The sequence below is a fragment of the Alnus glutinosa genome, chromosome 5 (assembly GCF_958979055.1).
Source record: "Alnus glutinosa chromosome 5, dhAlnGlut1.1, whole genome shotgun sequence".
Classification (NCBI taxonomy): Eukaryota; Viridiplantae; Streptophyta; class Magnoliopsida; order Fagales; family Betulaceae; genus Alnus; species Alnus glutinosa.
Window position 1 is genome coordinate 10,038,583 of NC_084890.1, and position 21,895 is coordinate 10,060,477.

Genomic DNA, 21,895 nt, shown 5'->3' on the forward strand with positions numbered 1-21,895 from the left:
AACAATTCAAAGAGAGAACTGTAGACTCAAAGAAGAACAACCATGTCCATATATAATAAGTGTTGGAGCCTTGTATATTTATTTATTTATTCTTTTGTGTACACAATTATCAAATACCAAAATGGGGTTTTTTTCCTTTCCCCTTGTCGTCTCTTTTCTTCTCTTAATCTCCGAACCCGATGGAGGTCAAGCTGCTCATGCAACCAAAGTTACAAATATCGGTGGAATCATTGATGTCACGTCCCGAATCGGGAAAGAACAGAAAATAGCCATTGAAATTGCCGCCGAAAACTTCAACCGCTTTTTGAACTCTAACAAGCTGACCCTCCATTTCCAGGACTCCAGCGGATTAGACCCCTTTCAAGTTGCTTCTGCTGGTCAGTAAATTTTAAGGCTTCTTTTCCATCCTGTAATTATAGAAATAATTTCTTATTTTTACTGCAGCTGAAGAGCTAATTAAGGAGAAGAAAGTGGATGTAATTATTGGCATGAACAAATGGGAGGAAGCCGCATTCGTAGCAGCTGTTGGAAACAAGGAAAAAGTTCCGATTATTTCATTTGCGGCTCCTGCCATAACCCCACCGCTGATGGAACGCCGTTGGCCTTTCTTGATACAAATGGCTAACGACGGTTCTGCCCAAATCAAATGCATTACAGATATTGTTAAGGCGTACAAATGGAAAAGGGTTGTGGTGATATATGAAGATGACGTGTATGACAGTGACTGGGGGATGTCAGCTCTTCTTCTATCCGAGGCTCTTCAGGATGTTGACTCAGAGATCGAGTATCGTTTAGTTCTTCCGCCATCTTCTCCACAAGAGCTTGTTCTGGGCGAGCTGTTGAAGCTACGGAAAGCAACCAAATCTCGGGTTTTTATTGTTCTTCAGTCATCGTTGTCGATGGTGGCTCATTTGTTCAGAGAAGCTGATAAAGTTGGACTTATAGAGAGAGACTCGGCTTGGATTATGACCGACAGTGTAACAAGTTTGCTGGACTCGGTTGAGGACTCTGTTATTTCCTCTATGCAAGGTGCTTTAGGGATCAAGACCTACTATTCTAATGCTACTGATTCTTATAAAGATTTCTACGCCCAGTTCTCAAAAAAATTCAAACCCCAGTATCCAAAGCCGGCAATTCATGCTCTACGAGCATATGATAGCATTAGGGCCATTTCACAGGCCATAGAGACAAGGACGAGTAACAGCAGTAGCGCAGAGATGCTGTTAAGGAATATAGTATCAAGCAGTTTCTCTGGTTTAAGTGGCGAAATAAGTTTCGCAGCAGGAAAGCCGTTGCAAACTCCCCCGTTGATGTGGATTGTAAATGTGGTAGACCAGATAGATAAGAGGTATGAAGAATTTGGCCCGGGAAGTTACGCAGAAGGTAGAGAGAAAACTGCACAACTTTTGGATGGCGCCTCAATAATTTGGCCCGGGAACTTAACAAGAGGATCACCAAAAGGGTGGGTAATGCCTACTAACGAGAATCCATTGAAAATTGTTGTTCCCAGTAGAACTTCATTCCAGAAGTTTGTGAAGGTAAATGACAGCAACAAAGATGATATCAAATATGGTGGTTGGTGCATTGAAGTTTTCAAGACGGTGCTATCTAATTTGAGTTATACTTTGCCGTATGAATTTATGCCGCCCTTCCACGGCACCTACGACGAATTGGTTTACAGCGTCTCTAACAAGGTATCGACTTTGAAACTCTTTTTATATCTTTTATATCAACAATATGCTTCATCCTTTATACGTAGCACCCAGCAACATGTGCCTTCTGGATATGATATAAATTTTGGACAAATGAAATCCAATTTGATAGAGCTAGCGCCAACAATCAATTTGATAGAGCTGCTGGTTTATCTCTTTTTGTTGAATTTGAAATGTTATTTTCATCTGCTGCATTATCTGCTCTTATACTTGGAAGTTGCAGGAAGAGCAGCAAATATATGACCAAAACTAAAACCAGTTGTATATAACATGGATTTTTCTCATTTGATGATTATTATGTTTTTTCAATTTTCCGAAAACAATTTCTTGTTTCTGATAAAGACTACCCTTGTCATGTGGATCAAAAACAATGGAAGACATATGATGCTGTCGTTGGTGACGTGACCATATTAGCTGACAGATTGGAATACGTGGACTTTACTCAGCCATACACCGAGTCAGGGTTGTCCATGATAGTTCCTGCAAAACCTGAAGGGACAGCATGGATGTTTTTGAAGCCTTTCACGTGGGAAGTGTGGGCGGTGACTGGTGCCATCATGCTTTACACAATGCTTATAATTTGGTTCTTGGAGCATCGATTCAATCAAGAATTTGGTGGCCCATGGAAGAATCAGATTGGCACCACATTTTGGTTCATATTCTCCTCTCTGTTCTTCGCTCACAGTAAGTACCAAATTTCTAGAATTATGACGAGAAATATTCTATGACGCTTACCACAAAAACATATGACTTGCATTCAATAATGTTATCTAAACAACTCAATATTGTTATTAGTGTGGATGTCATTCAACTAAATTAGTAAAGTTTCTTGTTATTGGACAAAAGGGCATAGTACCTTAACAACATAAACTTGTTACTGCTCTATATATATAAGACAGTACTTCAGAGAAATTAGTCGGAGTTTAAGGGTTAATTAGGATGCTAGAAAACTACAAAAATTACAAGGTTGCAGCCCTGAGTTTGTATGCACAGACACCGAGTTCAAATCGTATCTGACTTGAAAATTTACTTGTTTGTGAATCAAACACTGCATTATTTGAAGCAAGAATTTACTGACAACACCCCTGCAGGATTATGCTAAATCTAATATGATAAGGCTTTCTAATCAACAGGAGCCCCAGATATGGACTTTACTAACGTAATGCTTCATCATATTTATTCATTTCTTTATTTAGTCTAAGATTTCTTATTTACCACTCGTAGCCTCTCAATCTATAAATATAGACCATTATAATACATTTCATCATAGTCCAATATATTCAAGATGTAGTCCTAACGCTTCATCTGTCTCTCTCTCTCATATTATATGATGTCCTATTATATATTTCTATGATAACCAAGTTGAAATATCTTGTGAATGCTTGTGATCGAATTGAATCGTCGACTTTTTTTGCTGAGTTAGAACTGCCGGTCATGAACTCCATGTTTTTAATTTCTTTGCAGAAGAGAAAATTAATAGCAACTTAACTCGAGTGGTGGTGGCAGTGTGGCTCTTTGTTGTGTTGATCTTAACCTCGAGCTACACTGCTAGTCTGTCTTCTTTGCTCACCGTGCAACGACCACAACCAGATAATACAGATATCGAGTGGCTAAAGAGCAGCAACTCAAAAGTTGGTTGTGATAATGATTCATTTGTCAAGAGTTACCTGGAGAATGTGATTGGATTCCATTCAAAAAACATCCACACAGTTTTCGATGAATCTGAGTACCCAGGTCTATTTGAGAAGAAGAACATAACCGCTGCCTTTCTTGAACTTCCATACAAGAAAGTTTTTATCAACAAGCATTGCAAGGGATACATTGCCACCACCACACCTACTACCTATAAATTTGGAGGATTTGGATTTGTGAGTAGTTACTACAACTTTGCTGTTTTAATTTCCACATAACTTCAAGTTGATCGATTGATCATCCCAAATTTCCATAGTAAATATTGCCAAAAAAAGATTTAAAATACACCACTTGAAGATGGTAAGCTAGCTCCCCAATAGCCACTTAAAAGAATCTTTTTCTCTAATAGGTATCGATTCTTATCTTTCATGCAGGCATTCCAAAAGGGTTCTCCAATAGCTAAGGATTTTTCAGAATCAATTTTAAGGCTATTAGAAGACGGTAAGCTCACACCACTTGAAGATGAATGGTTGACTCCTTCAAATGAGTGTTCGGTGAATGGAACATCCAATAGTACAGAACATTTGAGTCTCCAGAGCTTCTGGGGTCTCTACCTTATATATGGTGTAATTTCTACCTTTTGTTTTCTACTTTCATTAATCCGGCCGATAACTAATTAAAGAGGTATCAGAGGCATACGAAGGCAATGCAACTTCAAGCAATAGAGTTGCAAGACATGTACTTTTACAATGGAGAGATCAATATTCCAGGGAGATCTTTTTTTGCTCCGGACAATATTCATACCTCTGCACGTGCTGAAATTGAAATATATGCCATAGAACTCAATATATATATATATATATATATATATATATATATTGAATGCACCAAGTACGAAAGCTAGGTATTAGATGAAAAATTTATGAGCTTCTTGTCTAATTGGTTATAAATAAATTTCAATTCTTTTTTTCTTTTTTATTTTTGATGAATAAGCGTTTGTGCAAACTTCTTATACCGTTCGATCTAAATTTATGAGCTCCTTTCGTTTAGCTTGTGTCGAACTTCTTGTACGTACCGTTGGACCTAAATGTTTTGAATGTCCTCATCCAGTACTCAACCAAAGAACTAGGGTTGAGCAAAACAAATAATTAGTACATAGAAAAGAGCACTTACAAGAGGATCGAGCTAGGGCATCGGCGTGGAATTTTGTATCTTTGAATTGGTCAGCTGAGAAGAAGCTAGTCGACTGAAATACGTATAGACCTTAGACTAAGTCACCAACCAAAAGGTTATAATTAAGTACTGTAATAGGATTTGACAACATAATTTTCATCAATTGCGGAGTTACGGTGAAGTCTCTAACGCTTTGTTTGTTTCAGCATAAACTGTATTTCATTGTAAATTATTTTTAATGAAAATAATAAAAAAAAAAATTCTTTAAAATATTTTTTTAACATTTGGTTCTTACGAAAAAATCACTAGCAACAAAAAATCATTGGTAACAAAATCTCGTCACTAGTGGACAGAATTCCGGCTACTTTTGTTGGATTCCGAACATAAAGGCTGGAATCTAGCGACAATGACCAGATTCCGGCCAATTTCTACAGAATATGATTGCTGAAATTTGGCAACGGTGACTAGACGTAGTCGGATTCCGGCATACCAGTGCCAGATTCAAGCACCTGTCGGATGCCAAAATTCGAGGGCCTTCGTCGATAGATTCGAACCACCAACAAACTTCAATGTCCTGCGGTGGCAGATTCCCACAAACGACCTACAAGAACGAAGAGTTTAAATCCAAAAAACTATTTACGGTTTTTAAAACTGTAAATCGTTTTTTAAAAATTAAAAAGTCTTTTACAGTCAAACTGAAAATAATTTTTATTGACCGTTATTTTTTGTTGCACTAAACATAAAAAAAAAAAAAAAAAAAAAAAAAAAAAAAAGAGTAATGATTCACTACCACCTAAATATACAACTTTCCACCACCTTGTCTATGTGGCAAGGTGATCCCTCACTTTAATTTATTTTTAAAAAATAAAAAAACTCAAAAAGTAGTGGGGGACCACCTTGCCACATAGGCAAGGTGATGAAAAGTTGTATATTTAGGTGGCATTGAATCATTATTAAAAAAAAAAAAATACAAAAATTTTTTCATGCCCAAACAAACGAAAATGAGCATAAGTCAGAATTTTTTGGGAAATGGAAATTATTGTTTTGGATTTTTCAATGTCAAACGTCTCGAATCTTTAAAAGTCAAAACTTACGATCCGAATAGAAAATGAGTGGTTTGCACGGAACTGCGGGCACAGAAGCACTAGATGTTAAGATTGAAAACGAAAAGAGGGGAAAGCAAAATAGAAAATGATATTAGATCAATGTTACATAGCTAGCTAATGTCACAACAGTACTATATCTTTTCTTTATTTTTATTTTTATTTTTTTTTTTATGAAAAAGCACACGTATTTCTGTCAAATTAACATCCAATTGTCAGTTTCTCCTAAATTATCAATTACGTAAATATTCTCATCAAATTATCAAAAATTGTTAATCTACTAAATACCAAAAAAAAACTTGTTAATGCCCTAAAGACACTATATCTTGTGGTCTACTCTTTATAGAATGAGATTGTAGGTGAATCATGAAGTTAACTACTGATTGTTAATTTCATTGGGGATGGAAATTTACGTGATTCGATCTATGACTTACGTCTACAAGTTAAAGTCCTAAGCGCTATGTTTTGCTCTTATTCACTTGATGAAATTTATAATACAAATGTCTCTATTTATATGGAGGTGGAGAATATATATATATGTAAAATGGTAGGGGGAGATCAAATCAAATCAGGTTTGAATACAATCAAATCTCATTATAGGAGACTACAATCAAATCCAATGATATATTCTAATATAAATCAAATCTCATAATTTATTTTAATATTCCCCCCAAACTCAAGGTAAAAAATTGTAGAATCTTGAGTATGATATTTTTTTTTGCTGAAGATGGTAGCGGTGAGTGGCAAATAGCGGAGGCCAAAGATGGTGGCTGGAAATCCCTAGGATTGGTGGTGGCTTGCGAATGTGATTGGAGTTAATAGCGGCAACGATGATTGAAGATGCCCTTTAACGACCATAGGCCAAAAAGGGCCAAAATGAGAGCCAACAAGAGCTAAAATGAGGCCAATTATGGGCTTTAAATGGTCATGAGTTATCAAACAATACAACAAAGGCCAAAAGATGAGTCTAAGTCAACAACAGGACCAACAATATGCCAAATAAATGGGCCAACAAATTAAAAAGCCAAAATATGGGTAACTTTAATTGCCTCTCCTTTTTATTAACCGGTTTATTTTTCTCGGGTTTCTCTTTTTTTAAAAAAATTAAATAAAAATTAAAAATAAAATAAAATAAAGATCATTATTACATAGCACTATACATCATAGAAAACCCTAGGAGAGCTCACACCCATTGAGCGACAAAAGACATACAAACCCAATATGACAGACAAACCCGATATGACATCCCACAAAAATACTTCCCATGAAAAACAAGCTGAATGTTGTCAACGTGCATGCCACTACAGTAGCAAATCCTGTAGATCCTCACCAGCGTAATTCGAGGGAGCTCAATGTCATGAACTCAATCGCGCTACAGCAACATATCCTCACCAAAGAAATTAAGGGATCTCAACATAAATAAAATCACTCACACATTCAACGGCCACATACCTTAAGAGGATGAGGACTTGCACAGCACGACCTGAATGCGGTAGCAGTCTAGGCAACATCAGTCTGTCTGGTAAGGAAGAAAATGACAATCTCATTTGAGAAGGATTTGATCTCCATAAGCGCATTGCAGCAAGGAACAATGTGTTAAACATAATGATGCAGCTGACACGGCAACAACAGCTGTTGAAGATCAGCCAGCTGCAAGACAGCATCTTGGAGATATTGCAGCGGCCACAAATTCTGCAATATCAACCTCCACATACCACTCTGTGATGCGTGACACCAAAGAAAGCAACAAGGTCAATATATGGAAGCAATCAAGCCAACCCAATATGGATGCAATCAGACCAATATGGAATCCAACAGAGACGTGACACTAAAGGCAAACCAACAAAACCAATATGGATACAATTAACCAGCAAATCATTGCCTGCCTTGCTCATCAAGCATACTGAGACACAGCCGTAAAGGAAGGAAAGTTTGGAGGAGACAAATCTCATATAGCAACGATCAGGGATTATGCGTTAATCAAATTAGCCGCAGCAGAATATGTACCGATTCTAGAAAAAAAAATTTCTTCAAGATAAACAAAGCTAAATTATTTAAGTTAACATGTAATGTCCAAGAAAATATTTAATGAGTTTATTAGGATTAATTAAAATAAGTCTATTAAGTGTGGTAAAATAAAATAAAGTGTTTTATTTTATTCTATGGACTTGTAAATGGTAGTCATGAAAAGAAAATATAAGTGGCATTTGTAAGTGTGACGACCCGTTTTTTTTTTTATACAAAACATTTACATAAATATTAGTCCTTTAAAATATAAACGGATCTTCACAGTGGCACGACGATATGTCGCAAAGCCAAAATATGGTACATACCCCATAATATGTACTTGGCAAATCAGAGTATAACATCTATCAACTATGCAGCGGAAAACATAACCTAATAGCGGAAATCATAACATAATTTCTATTACAAATAATCATAAACAAAGAGCCATATTACATCTATCTGTTTAAGTCTTTTCTCAATATAATTACATAACGGAAATGGCTTTACAAGAACAAGTGACACAAACGTCACAAGCCATAAACTAAACCTATAAACAAGTGGACAACCTGTGGTCCACCCATTACGACCGTTGCGGCGTGCTTCAGTCATAATATCCAAAGTGCCCTTCTACAACATCATCAACTACGACCAGAATACCTGCAGCCAAAGAAACTACATCTATACGGTTGTGGGGGTTTGCCACATCCGTATAGGTGGAATTATGAGCCCACCGTCTTAGCATAAATAGATACACTAAGACCTCAGAGGTATACTATTCACTGAGTTTTCGCAAAGAACCAACTTTTCATTTTTAGTCGTGCGTACACTATAACAGCTACCAATTTTATAAACTTTTGTTTGAAAAACCCCCATAGCTGATATAGCAAACACCGACTAATAGAAAACATTTAAATACACTGGGCAGCTAGTATTATACGTGAAAGATTCGTTATTGAACACAATGGCATTTAAACCATGCAACCATCCGATACCAATATACATAAACTCTTTTTCTATCAAGACTTTTATGCATACTAATACGTCTAGCAAAACTACAATATACTTTCATAAAAACATCACACAATCCGATACCAATATACATAAGTTCTTTTTCTATCAAGACTCTTATGCATACTAATACGTCTAGCAAAACTACAATATACTTATCATGAAAACATTACACAATTTAAACAATGCTATGCATGCTCATGATAGTCTTTTTGTTCATTATGAGCCTCACGCTCTCTTCATTATTATGAGCCTCACGCTCTCTTCTTTATTATGAGCCTCACGCTCTCTTCATTATTATGAGCCTCACGCTCTCTTCTTTATTATGAGCCTCACGCTCTCTTCATTATTATGAGCCTCACGCTCTCTTCTTTATTATGAGCCTCACGCTCTCTTCTTTATTATGAGCCTCACGCTCTCTTCTTTATTATGTGTTCGTGCATTATGCTTTACAACTCAAACTCTATACTCCTATTCTTTGCAAATCATGCTTTCTTCAAATACCATGAACCAATCAACATGAAATTTCATCATTCTTCTTTGCATAATTAAATCCCAACTACAACACCTTTCAAATACTTCAATCAATTCAAAACCTTTCATTTATGCATCATTTCATAACATCATTGATATTTCAACATAATTGAAACTACTTAAAACATCCAAAGCATACATGTTAACATATCGTTGGTTCAGTAAGAAAATCATATATCATTTGCATTTCTATAAAATACATAAAAATATCTTTTCTCAGTAAGTAGAATACTCACCTTGGCTGCATTGGACTCCAACTCGAACTCTACATTGGAGAACCCATTGAAGTCTCCAATCCGGACACTATCCTGCAGACATTGGTATCGTTAGGCTATGCTATTGAACTCTACACTCTTTGACACATAGACTACTCGCGTACTCACACGTCGCATTACCCGCTTCTAAGTCTAAGTATCCTAAACTATTATTAGGTTAAACATTGGTTATAAGTTAACACTATATCGCTTATTATCTTTAAGACATGTCTACTATTTTGTTCGCCTATTTATTATTATTATTACAGCACATTATTATTATTAATCCATTATTGGCTTGTTATTTCTTTACCAAGTTAACAATATTTATTTAACCTATTTACATGCATATGCATATATATACATTTATATATATACACATACAACGCTTAACCAAATCTGATAACACATAAATATCATGTGTGCACGTACAAGTGGATTAGTTACTATGTCGCCACATAGTGGATTCATATTATATTTATGTGTTCCTATAAGCTTACTAACTTATACTTATTAACTTATGGTCATTTGGGTAATCTATAACTCTTTTGACATTCTTATTAAATTGTTGTCTCATTGGTATAAACCTTAGGCTTTAGGTTTGTAACGTTATTTCGTTTATTAACCTTTAACACCATTGTTATTATATTCAATACTTTTATCTTTTATTAGCTACTAACCATCTAGGTAATTTAGATTATAGAACCTAAATCTTGTTTAACATATTAATTATTAGATTAGGTTATAACCACGTATTGCAATATATTTATTTATTAAAGCTTGAGACATATACATAAACATCAAAGCTGAGGATTACACTATACTCTTTATTAAACCTATGGCATAGATGGGTTCTATAATTTATTTTTTGCTATCTTCACTTGTTACCCATATAAAGCTCTATAATTAGTTACTTTGACTCATTCCTCAATTACCGCCAAGATTAGAACCGTATTACTTATAACCTCAACCTAATACCATCACATAATCACCATACCTATAACACTAAAATGAGGAATCCAACTTTAATCGATTCAACAAATTCAAACATTCTCATCAATACCAACTTCTCTCTCAAGTGAGAATAATCTCATATCTTCAACCAAAATATCATAACACCAATCCTCCACAATCATAATACCAAAATATCATCACAACAATCATCAACAATCATAACTTAATTCAACTTCATAATTAGTATACCCTCTCAACCATAATAAGGAGCTCAACCTAACAACCATGGTACCAATTCATCATCACCAACTAATTCAAAACCCAACCATCACCTATACATCCAAATTCCACCACAACTCATACTATGCTATACAACCATCCAAACCAACCATAATTTATAACTATCAAAAATACCCCCAATTTAACTCACACAATCAATTACAACTTCAACCAACCAAACACGCATGTAGTTAACACCACCATTCGGCCACAGAAATTAAAAGTTACCACATTAACCCAAAACACCAATAAATCAATTACGTCATTAAACTCGATCCTTAACAATCAAACACTAACCAACATCATCAAGTTATCAACCCCAAAAACCAGATTTGATTTCAATTAAAACACTCCTCAAAATTAGCTCATACATTCTCTAAAACTCAAAATATCAATCACCAAACTGAGCCCTAAAATACATCATCAAATATGTCAAGATTTTCTTCCCCATCTAACCGCCAAAATTCCATCAACCATCTCATTTATCAAACATAATTCCACCCCGAAATCAAACCATTACAGAGTATTAAACATAAGTTAAAACCACCAAACAAAACTCCAAGAGGCTTGCACAATTCGGCCAACACCCCAAAAATCACCTAGAAACCCTAAATTTCTTCTTAAACCAAATTCAATCAAAACCCATAAAATTATATACCAAAATTCAGAACTTTAGAAATCCTAGGATTACATCTAGTTCAAACCCCCAAGAACCCATACGGTTTGTAGAAAAACCAAAGGGATAGAAGTGAAATCCATTTTGAAACCCAAATCTAAGGAACAAGAAATCTATTTCAAAATCCATATCTAAGAGCTAAAGGGGAACACGATTTTTACCTTAAAAATACAGGATTTGCTCCTCATCCACCAATGGCCAGAAATCACCAAAATCCCCTTCTAATTCTCGGACTGCATCACTCTTACGGACTGGGTCACTTTCTCTCTCACGATCTCTCTATGTTTTTCTTCTTATTGGGCGTGCGTGGAGAAGAGAGGAAGAGAGAAAAGGGGGAAGAGGAGAGCAGCATGCGGAAATGGAGGAGACGAGGGGAAGAAAGAAGAAAGAAAAGGAAAAATGAAGAAGAAAAAGAAAAGAACGTGCGTGAGGGGAAAGAGAGAGAGGAAAGAAAGGAAAAAAGGAAAAGACAAGGAGAAGGGGGCTGCTGGTGTCCACCAAAAAAGAGGAGAAAAAGAAAAGAAAAGAAAGGAAAAAGGAAGAGAGAGGGTAAGTGGGACATGTGTCCATGTGTGAGTGGTTGGGAGAAGATAGTGCTATCTTCTCATAGCCAACCAAATGCTGACATGTGTCAAAGAGGATTACATTTTATTTAAATGCTCCAACTTATGTAAATTACATTAAGACCCCATTTTATATTATTTCTATCATTTTAGAATTAATATTTGACCCTATATTTATTTAAACCACACTATAATAATTATTATGCCCATCTATTAATGAATACAATTTATTAATTGATAAATCTCCTATTTATTTTCCTGGTCTTTACATCCACCCCTCCTTATTAAATTTCGTCCTCGAAATTTGCAAATATCGCTTATGATCTCAGATGCTTACCTGAAGCTACCCTAATAGTCCTCAAAGTTAACTTGCACCACGCATTCTATTTTTAATCCCCGAAGTCATAACTAATCTTTCCATCTTCCTCAACAATCGTCAATCACTTAATTCATACGTCACTTTACTGCATACCATTTAACTATCCTCACTTGTTTCTTCTTTGTACATACCCATCACAAGTCCAAGTCATTTCACTAAGTCACCCCTCCTTAGTTCCAACTCATTATCTAAATTATGACTTAAGGTGAACCAGACCTATTCCTCTATACCGTATACTTCAACTTATTCTTAGTTCTTCAAATTCTTTGTCATTGTGGCACTATCACCAAAGTTTAGCCATGAATATTTTTCTTTTTTTTAAGCAACCTCAACAATATTTTGATTGTTCTACATGAATCTCCTATGTCGTTTACCGTATATACTCCTAAAATCATATTGGAATAACTCTAATTGTCCTCAATTGTGACCTTTAAGACATCCAAGATCTAGTGTGGGCTTACTAAGTGTCTCCAATATTCACAAATTTACTTAACCTCATGTGGTTTTATGATTTATTTCTCTTTAAATCATAAGTACTACCATCCTCAAATAGGTAAACCATTTAGATTTTCATATTTAACCAAACATTACTATGCCTTAACTTGTTCCTAACTCATGATCGGTGGCTTATCCTCAACATTTTATCAATCCAATCCATTAATTTCTTACTATTCCACCGTTATCAATACCTTTAAAACATAAATTTTCCTAAATATCGGTTTCACGACCGCAAATGTGCTATGACACTATTATTTCATCAAAAGTCAACTGACAATTAACTCCTTTCTAACACTTGGACCTAATTCAAACAACATTCTCTAATACGTACAACCGTATATATTGAAAGTTCATATTTGAACTAGCACTTTGACTTTAATAATCATTTGTAAATTCTATACTTTACACATAACCCATGTTTGAACTACTAACTTTTAAGTTAATCCTTACGTTTGAAATTGTGTTTTAAAAGTATTTTGGCTTAGCCTACAAATTTTATTTTGTCATATTTAACTTGACTACCCATTTTTAAATCATTTTTTTTTAAATCACTATTTATTTAAAAATAAGATATCCTGAAATTTATCATTTTAGTTATTTACTTGTTAAATCTGTTTCATTAATGTTTTAGTATCTTAACTCGTACCTATCGGTCGGATTCCTCGAAAACGTCTCTCGTCATTAAGTAGTTCTTTCCTCGCTAGGGTGTCGTCCTCATAGTTGTAGCTAGGCAGTTTTCTTGAATTGATCTCGTACAATGGTCTCGTGCTCTTCAAGATTCGAGTCTCCTTCGATGCGCCCAAAGAATACGTCATCACTTCTCAAAGGACGGTTATTAGTCCACCCTCACGTGAAGCTCTCTCTTACTTCGCCTATGGCCTAACACAATCATGCTAGACTCTTATGAAAGACTAAGTGACTAGACACCTAGGCCTACCCATACAGCGTCACCACAAGAGTGGTCACACATATGTTTAGATCTAAGGGTTCGTACTCTACCTACACGACTCCACATACGTGGACGAGATACAGGAATGTGTCACACTTGAATCAATTGAGACGTATGCAACACTTCCAAACAAAGAAAGAGGTCATTGTCTAGGTGGCATGACTTGTCTACACAGAACTATGCTACATGACCAACCCAAATCCTAACAGATGCATTACAATAATTATGCAATGCACACAAAGAACATTATTTAAATCTTTTTATCTTTGTTGAAGCTTTTACATTCCTAAGGCTCTTTTATTATCCTTAAACTCTAATACAAACCTAAACTTCCGCTTTTCCTAACAACCCTAGAGCAAACTGCTCTGATACCATTTTCTGTGACGACCCGTTTTTTTTTTTATACAAAACATTTACATAAATATTAGTCCTTTAAAATATAAACGGATCTTCACAGTGGCACGACGATATGTCGCAAAGCCAAAATATGGTACATACCCCATAATATGTACCTGGCAAATCAGAGTATAACATCTATCAACTATGCAGCGGAAAACATAACCTAATAGCGGAAATCATAACATAATTTCTATTACAAATAATCATAAACAAAGAGCCATATTACATCTATCTGTTTAAGTCTTTTCTCAATATAATTACATAACGGAAATGGCTTTACAAGAACAAGTGACACAAACGTCACAAGCCATAAACTAAACCTATAAACAAGTGGACAACCTGTGGTCCACCCATTACGACCGTTGCGGCGTGCTTCAGTCATAATATCCAAAGTGCCCTTCTACAACATCATCAACTACGACCAGAATACCTGCAGCCAAAGAAACTACATCTATACGGTTGTGGGGGTTTGCCACATCCGTATAGGTGGAATTATGAGCCCACCGTCTTAGCATAAATAGATACACTAAGACCTCAGAGGTATACTATTCACTGAGTTTTCGCAAAGAACCAACTTTTCATTTTTAGTCGTGCGTACACTATAACAGCTACCAATTTTATAAACTTTTGTTTGAAAAACCCCCATAGCTGATATAGCAAACACCGACTAATAGAAAACATTTAAATACACTGGGCAGCTAGTATTATACGTGAAAGATTCGTTATTGAACACAATGGCATTTAAACCATGCAACCATCCGATACCAATATACATAAACTCTTTTTCTATCAAGACTTTTATGCATACTAATACGTCTAGCAAAACTACAATATACTTTCATAAAAACATCACACAATCCGATACCAATATACATAAGTTCTTTTTCTATCAAGACTCTTATGCATACTAATACGTCTAGCAAAACTACAATATACTTATCATGAAAACATTACACAATTTAAACAATGCTATGCATGCTCATGATAGTCTTTTTGTTCATTATGAGCCTCACGCTCTCTTCATTATTATGAGCCTCACGCTCTCTTCTTTATTATGAGCCTCACGCTCTCTTCATTATTATGAGCCTCACGCTCTCTTCTTTATTATGAGCCTCACGCTCTCTTCATTATTATGAGCCTCACGCTCTCTTCATTATCTCTCTTCTTTATTATGAGCCTCACGCTCTCTTCTTTATTATGAGCCTCACGCTCTCTTCTTTATTATGTGTTCGTGCATTATGCTTTACAACTCAAACTCTATACTCCTATTCTTTGCAAATCATGCTTTCTTCAAATACCATGAACCAATCAACATGAAATTTCATCATTCTTCTTTGCATAATTAAATCCCAACTACAACACCTTTCAAATACTTCAATCAATTCAAAACCTTTCATTTATGCATCATTTCATAACATCATTGATATTTCAACATAATTGAAACTACTTAAAACATCCAAAGCATACATGTTAACATATCGTTGGTTCAGTAAGAAAATCATATATCATTTGCATTTCTATAAAATACATAAAAATATCTTTTCTCAGTAAGTAGAATACTCACCTTGGCTGCATTGGACTCCAACTCGAACTCTACATTGGAGAACCCATTGAAGTCTCCAATCCGGACACTATCCTGCAGACATTGGTATCGTTAGGCTATGCTATTGAACTCTACACTCTTTGACACATAGACTACTCGCGTACTCACACGTCGCATTACCCGCTTCTAAGTCTAAGTATCCTAAACTATTATTAGGTTAAACATTGGTTATAAGTTAACACTATATCGCTTATTATCTTTAAGACATGTCTACTATTTTGTTCGCCTATTTATTATTATTATTACAGCACATTATTATTATTAATCCATTATTGGCTTGTTATTTCTTTACCAAGTTAACAATATTTATTTAACCTATTTACATGCATATGCATATATATACATTTATATATATACACATACAACGCTTAACCAAATCTGATAACACATAAATATCATGTGTGCACGTACAAGTGGATTAGTTACTATGTCGCCACATAGTGGATTCATATTATATTTATGTGTTCCTATAAGCTTACTAACTTATACTTATTAACTTATGGTCATTTGGGTAATCTATAACTCTTTTGACATTCTTATTAAATTGTTGTCTCATTGGTATAAACCTTAGGCTTTAGGTTTGTAACGTTATTTCGTTTATTAACCTTTAACACCATTGTTATTATATTCAATACTTTTATCTTTTATTAGCTACTAACCATCTAGGTAATTTAGATTATAGAACCTAAATCTTGCTTAACATATTAATTATTAGATTAGGTTATAACCACGTATTGCAATATATTTATTTATTAAAGCTTGAGACATATACATAAACATCAAAGCTGAGGATTACACTATACTCTTTATTAAACCTATGGCATAGATGGGTTCTATAATTTATTTTTTGCTATCTTCACTTGTTACCCATATAAAGCTCTATAATTAGTTACTTTGACTCATTCCTCAATTACCGCCAAGATTAGAACCGTATTACTTATAACCTCAACCTAATACCATCACATAATCACCATACCTATAACACTAAAATGAGGAATCCAACTTTAATCGATTCAACAAATTCAAACATTCTCATCAATACCAACTTCTCTCTCAAGTGAGAATAATCTCATATCTTCAACCAAAATATCATAACACCAATCCTCCACAATCATAATACCAAAATATCATCACAACAATCATCAACAATCATAACTTAATTCAACTTCATAATTAGTATACCCTCTCAACCATAATAAGGAGCTCAACCTAACAACCATGGTACCAATTCATCATCACCAACTAATTCAAAACCCAACCATCACCTATACATCCAAATTCCACCACAACTCATACTATGCTATACAACCATCCAAACCAACCATAATTTATAACTATCAAAAATACCCCCAATTTAACTCACACAATCAATTACAACTTCAACCAACCAAACACGCATGTAGTTAACACCACCATTCGGCCACAGAAATTAAAAGTTACCACATTAACCCAAAACACCAATAAATCAATTACGTCATTAAACTCGATCCTTAACAATCAAACACTAACCAACATCATCAAGTTATCAACCCCAAAAACCAGATTTGATTTCAATTAAAACACTCCTCAAAATTAGCTCATACATTCTCTAAAACTCAAAATATCAATCACCAAACTGAGCCCTAAAATACATCATCAAATATGTCAAGATTTTCTTCCCCATCTAACCGCCAAAATTCCATCAACCATCTCATTTATCAAACATAATTCCACCCCGAAATCAAACCATTACAGAGTATTAAACATAAGTTAAAACCACCAAACAAAACTCCAAGAGGCTTGCACAATTCGGCCAACACCCCAAAAATCACCTAGAAACCCTAAATTTCTTCTTAAACCAAATTCAATCAAAACCCATAAAATTATATACCAAAATTCAGAACTTTAGAAATCCTAGGATTACATCTAGTTCAAACCCCCAAGAACCCATACGGTTTGTAGAAAAACCAAAGGGATAGAAGTGAAATCCATTTTGAAACCCAAATCTAAGGAACAAGAAATCTATTTCAAAATCCATATCTAAGAGCTAAAGGGGAACACGATTTTTACCTTAAAAATACAGGATTTGCTCCTCATCCACCAATGGCCAGAAATCACCAAAATCCCCTTCTAATTCTCGGACTGCATCACTCTTACGGACTGGGTCACTTTCTCTCTCACGATCTCTCTATGTTTTTCTTCTTATTGGGCGTGCGTGGAGAAGAGAGGAAGAGAGAAAAGGGGGAAGAGGAGAGCAGCATGCGGAAATGGAGGAGACGAGGGGAAGAAAGAAGAAAGAAAAGGAAAAATGAAGAAGAAAAAGAAAAGAACGTGCGTGAGGGGAAAGAGAGAGAGGAAAGAAAGGAAAAAAGGAAAAGACAAGGAGAAGGGGGCTGCTGGTGTCCACCGAAAAAGAGGAGAAAAAGAAAAGAAAAGAAAGGAAAAAGGAAGAGAGAGGGTAAGTGGGACATGTGTCCATGTGTGAGTGGTTGGGAGAAGATAGTGCTATCTTCTCATAGCCAACCAAATGCTGACATGTGTCAAAGAGGATTACATTTTATTTAAATGCTCCAACTTATGTAAATTACATTAAGACCCCATTTTATATTATTTCTATCATTTTAGAATTAATATTTGACCCTATATTTATTTAAACCACACTATAATAATTATTATGCCCATCTATTAATGAATACAATTTATTAATTGATAAATCTCCTATTTATTTTCCTGGTCTTTACAGTAAGTCTAATCCAACACTAATCAAAAAGAAAAAAAAAGTATATGTCATGAGAAATGCTAAAAAACTATAATTAAATACAAAAAATATATAAATATATATATATATATATATATATATATATATATATATATATATATATATATATAGTGAGGCGCACTGTGCGCCTCACTTGAAGAAGAAAAAAAGATGTTCAGAGGCAGCACGGCTGCCTCTTTAAAAAAATAAAAAAATAAAAAAAAATAAAAAAAATAAAAAAATAAAAAAATTAATTATTAAAGTGTGGGGCTTGCGCCCCACACCTGCGCCCCAAACAGGGCGCAGCAATTAGTGAGGCGCGCCTCACTCAGTGAGGCGCACCTCACTTAAAAGAAAAACAAAAAGAAAGAGGCAGTAGTGCCTCCTTTTCTAGCAGAAAGCAGAAAGCACAACGTGAAAGAAGAAACAGAAAAGGGGGGAGGTTTTTTAGTGAAAAATTGTGATCTAGGAAGATCTAAGGGCTCAATCTCAAATCTGATTTTGGAAACGTGATCTACGCGTGTGGATCTACGTTTTGACCGATTATTTTGAGGTAAAACACTAAACTCATATTTTTGAGATTTTTAATTAAATCTTGTAAATGTGAGTTTAATTGAATGTTCTCTTTAGGTGTTGGCTATTTGGAATTTTCTGGAGGCTACCCAAGCCTTGGGTATTAGTTGGTGAACTTTGGGTAAGTCTTTCTAAAACCCTAACTTTTGGAGTTATGTATCTAAATTGGGATTTTGTGTCTAATCCTAAGTAAACCTTATGGGTTAATGTTATTTGTGTTAAAATAGCATTGTTATGTTATGGTTTAGTAAAAATAAAATGGTGGTTAGCATTTAGTATGATTAGATTAGTGAATATTAATTTGGGATTTTTTTTTAGGTGCTTAAACCCTAGATTTTTAATTTGTGAATTAATTGAATTTAGGGTGTTGATTAATCCCAAAATTATCTATGGATTTCATGAAAATAAGTGTTTATGGGGTTTGGTTTTAATGTTAGTAATTTGTATAATCGGAGATTGTAATTGTAAACCTAATAATAATTCTATGTATAGGCTTAGTTAATTAATGGGTAATAAAGTAAACCTTAGAATTTTATGGGTAACTTAGTGATGTAGCCTTTGAGCGATTCAAGGTGCTACTTAGCGTAGTTATTAGTTAAGAAACTGAATGGTGCTTTGTATTGTGTTTTAGCGGCACTTTGTGGGTCGAATCTTGAGTTGTTGGAATTTGGGAGTATAAGCAGCTCAAGGTGAGTATTCTACTCACTGAGAAATATTATTTTCGTATATGATGAATTGCAAAATATATTGTTTTACAAACCTGAACCAACTGTATGTTGATTATGAATTGTTTTGGATGATTTGAGTACTTTGGAGTATATTGAAATATTGATGATGTTTTGAACTATGAACATGATTGGTGAGTTTAGAGTGAGTATAAAGATTTAAGTTATGCAAATTGTTAAAGAAATGACATGTTGAATTGATTATGTTTTGTAAAGAAAGCATGTGTTAAAGGCATGATTCATAAAATGAAATGTATATTGTGTATATTGTTTTAAAGCACGATGCATATGCATATGAACGCTAAACGTGCATCGAAGTGAGGTTCACAACTCACGGGAAACAATGCTCGGGGTAATTCCCATGATGCTTGGATTAATTTTCATGATGCTTGGGGTAACCCATGATGCTTGGATTAATTTCCATGATGCTTGGGGTAACCCATGATGTGCATTGCATAATCATTCATAGCATGGTTTTGATGAGTGATGTTTTTATATTATTAGTAGTTTTGCTATACGTATTGGTATGCATAAGAGTTTTAATGGAAAAGAGCTTATGTATATTTCTATCGGATAGTTGCATGATTTAAATGCCATTGATTTCTAACATAAGGGTTATGTAAACCTAAGCAAACATCGTAGGTGAGGTCGTACGTAGTTGTTTCTACAACAAACTTCTGCGTATAATCTTAGCTGCCTATCATGTTTAAATGTTTTCTATAAGTCAGTGTTTACTATATCAGCTATGGGGGTTTTCAAACAAAAATTTATAAAATTGGTGGCTGTTATAGTGTACGCATGACAAAAAAAAGAAAAGTTGGTTCTTTGCGAAAACTCAGTGAATAGTATACCTCTGAGGTCTTAGTGTATTTATTTATGCTAAGACGGTGAACTCATTATTTCACCTATATGGATGTGGCTACCCCCACAACCGTATAGATGGAGCTTCTTTGGCTACAGGTACACCCGACTTGGAGGATGACCCCGTAGCTTTGTATTTGGGATACTATGACTAGAGCATGACGCGACAGTTGTAGTGCTATGGACCGCGGGTTGTCCATACTTTTGGGTATTTTGTATATGGCTCGTGACAAATGCGTCACTTATTCTTTTGTGTAGCCATCCTTTTGTAATAGTTGTAATGATGTTAAGCCTTAAACAGTTAGACATGTAAATGGCTCTTTTGTGTAAACAATATGTTTATATTTAGATATGCTTTTCCGCTGAGTTAATGATTGTATCATTATGTTCTCCGTTGCATAAATAGAACTCTGATTATCAGGTGCATGTTATGGGGCATGTGCCATATATTGGCTGAGCGACATGTAGTCGTGCCACTGTGAAGATCCGTTTGTATATTTAAAAAAAAAAAAAAAAAAAAAAAAAAAAAAAACGGGTCGTCACATTACATGTTCAGAGTATTTACAATGGAAATCGGCCTCTCCTAGGCTACTAGGGCCAGTTGACTTTGAAGCTTACATGTTGAATGTTGACTTTGAAGCGTGAGTGTGGACTCACAGCTTGAAGTAATAAAACTGTCTAACAATTGTATTTAATACTTCACTATAGCTCTCTATTTATAGACTTGGGTTTACTTCTTCTGATAGGATTATGAGATAATCCATAGATGTAGTTAAGATAGCATAGGAGTTATTGGAGGGGTACGTATAATTCCTCCTCCTAGCTACTAGGATACACGGCCAAGGAATATCTCCCATTGGCCATGCATTAACTAGCTAATGGGGAGATAATATCTTCACATGCATCTAGGGCTAGGTTTTTAACCCTAACCCATTGCTACATATTTTTTAGCATGGACTTGGGTTTTATCCCTGAGGCCCAATGCTTATTTATCTCTTCTTAAGCCTATAGGAATTAATTCCTAAGCCCATAGTAATTAAATTACTTAAGCCCATGGAAATTAATTACTAAGCCCAATCATCTTAAAGTAATAAGCCACTTAGGAATTATATTCATTTAGCCCATGTTTTGTTAAATAAAACAATTCGACATAAATAAATATATAACAGAGGCTTATAGTATCTGATCAATTTACATCAGCTCAAAGAATGACCTAAAGGAAAAATACAATTAGCTATAAATAGGTCTGTGAGAATTTCACATAACCCATTTAATC

At 34.8% G+C, this 21,895-nt stretch overlaps 1 protein-coding gene and 3 long non-coding RNA genes across 4 annotated transcripts; 2 read left to right on the forward strand and 2 right to left on the reverse strand.

Moving 5' to 3' along the window:
- Nucleotides 1–121: 121 nt before the first annotated feature.
- On the forward strand, nucleotides 122–3,622 carry LOC133868942 (glutamate receptor 2.7-like). The gene is made up of 4 exons (XM_062305934.1): nucleotides 122–377; nucleotides 445–1,694; nucleotides 2,090–2,396; nucleotides 3,177–3,622. Exons 1-4 carry the CDS (start codon nucleotides 122–124, stop codon nucleotides 3,620–3,622), a joined length of 2,259 nt encoding a protein of 752 aa, XP_062161918.1.
- A 4,404-nt stretch (nucleotides 3,623–8,026) lies between these two features.
- LOC133868631 (uncharacterized) lies at nucleotides 8,027–11,821 on the reverse strand. The gene is made up of 3 exons (XR_009900369.1): nucleotides 11,494–11,821; nucleotides 9,406–9,477; nucleotides 8,027–8,305 (listed from the first exon to the last, which is right to left on the reverse strand). It is a non-coding gene; the product is annotated as an uncharacterized LOC133868631 (long non-coding RNA).
- Nucleotides 11,822–14,292: 2,471 nt separating this feature from the next.
- On the reverse strand, nucleotides 14,293–18,252 carry LOC133868632 (uncharacterized). Its single transcript, XR_009900370.1, has 3 exons — nucleotides 17,773–18,252; nucleotides 15,685–15,756; nucleotides 14,293–14,571 (listed from the first exon to the last, which is right to left on the reverse strand). It is a non-coding gene; the product is annotated as an uncharacterized LOC133868632 (long non-coding RNA).
- Nucleotides 18,253–18,928: 676 nt separating this feature from the next.
- LOC133869867 (uncharacterized) lies at nucleotides 18,929–20,990 on the forward strand. Its single transcript, XR_009900566.1, has 4 exons — nucleotides 18,929–19,013; nucleotides 19,091–19,154; nucleotides 19,665–19,722; nucleotides 20,698–20,990. It is a non-coding gene; the product is annotated as an uncharacterized LOC133869867 (long non-coding RNA).
- Nucleotides 20,991–21,895: the final 905 nt, after the last annotated feature.

Bases quoted from the DNA above. Each gene is read 5' to 3' on its own strand.
- LOC133868942 (XM_062305934.1), top strand. From the start codon at position 122: ATGGGGTTTTTTTCCTTTCCCCTTGTCGTCTCTTTTCTTCTCTTAATC. The intron at 1,695-2,089 runs GTATCGACTTTG...AAACAATGGAAG, and splicing joins TTTACAGCGTCTCTAACAAG to ACATATGATGCTGTCGTTGG. The intron at 2,397-3,176 runs GTAAGTACCAAA...ATTTCTTTGCAG, and splicing joins CTCTCTGTTCTTCGCTCACA to AAGAGAAAATTAATAGCAAC.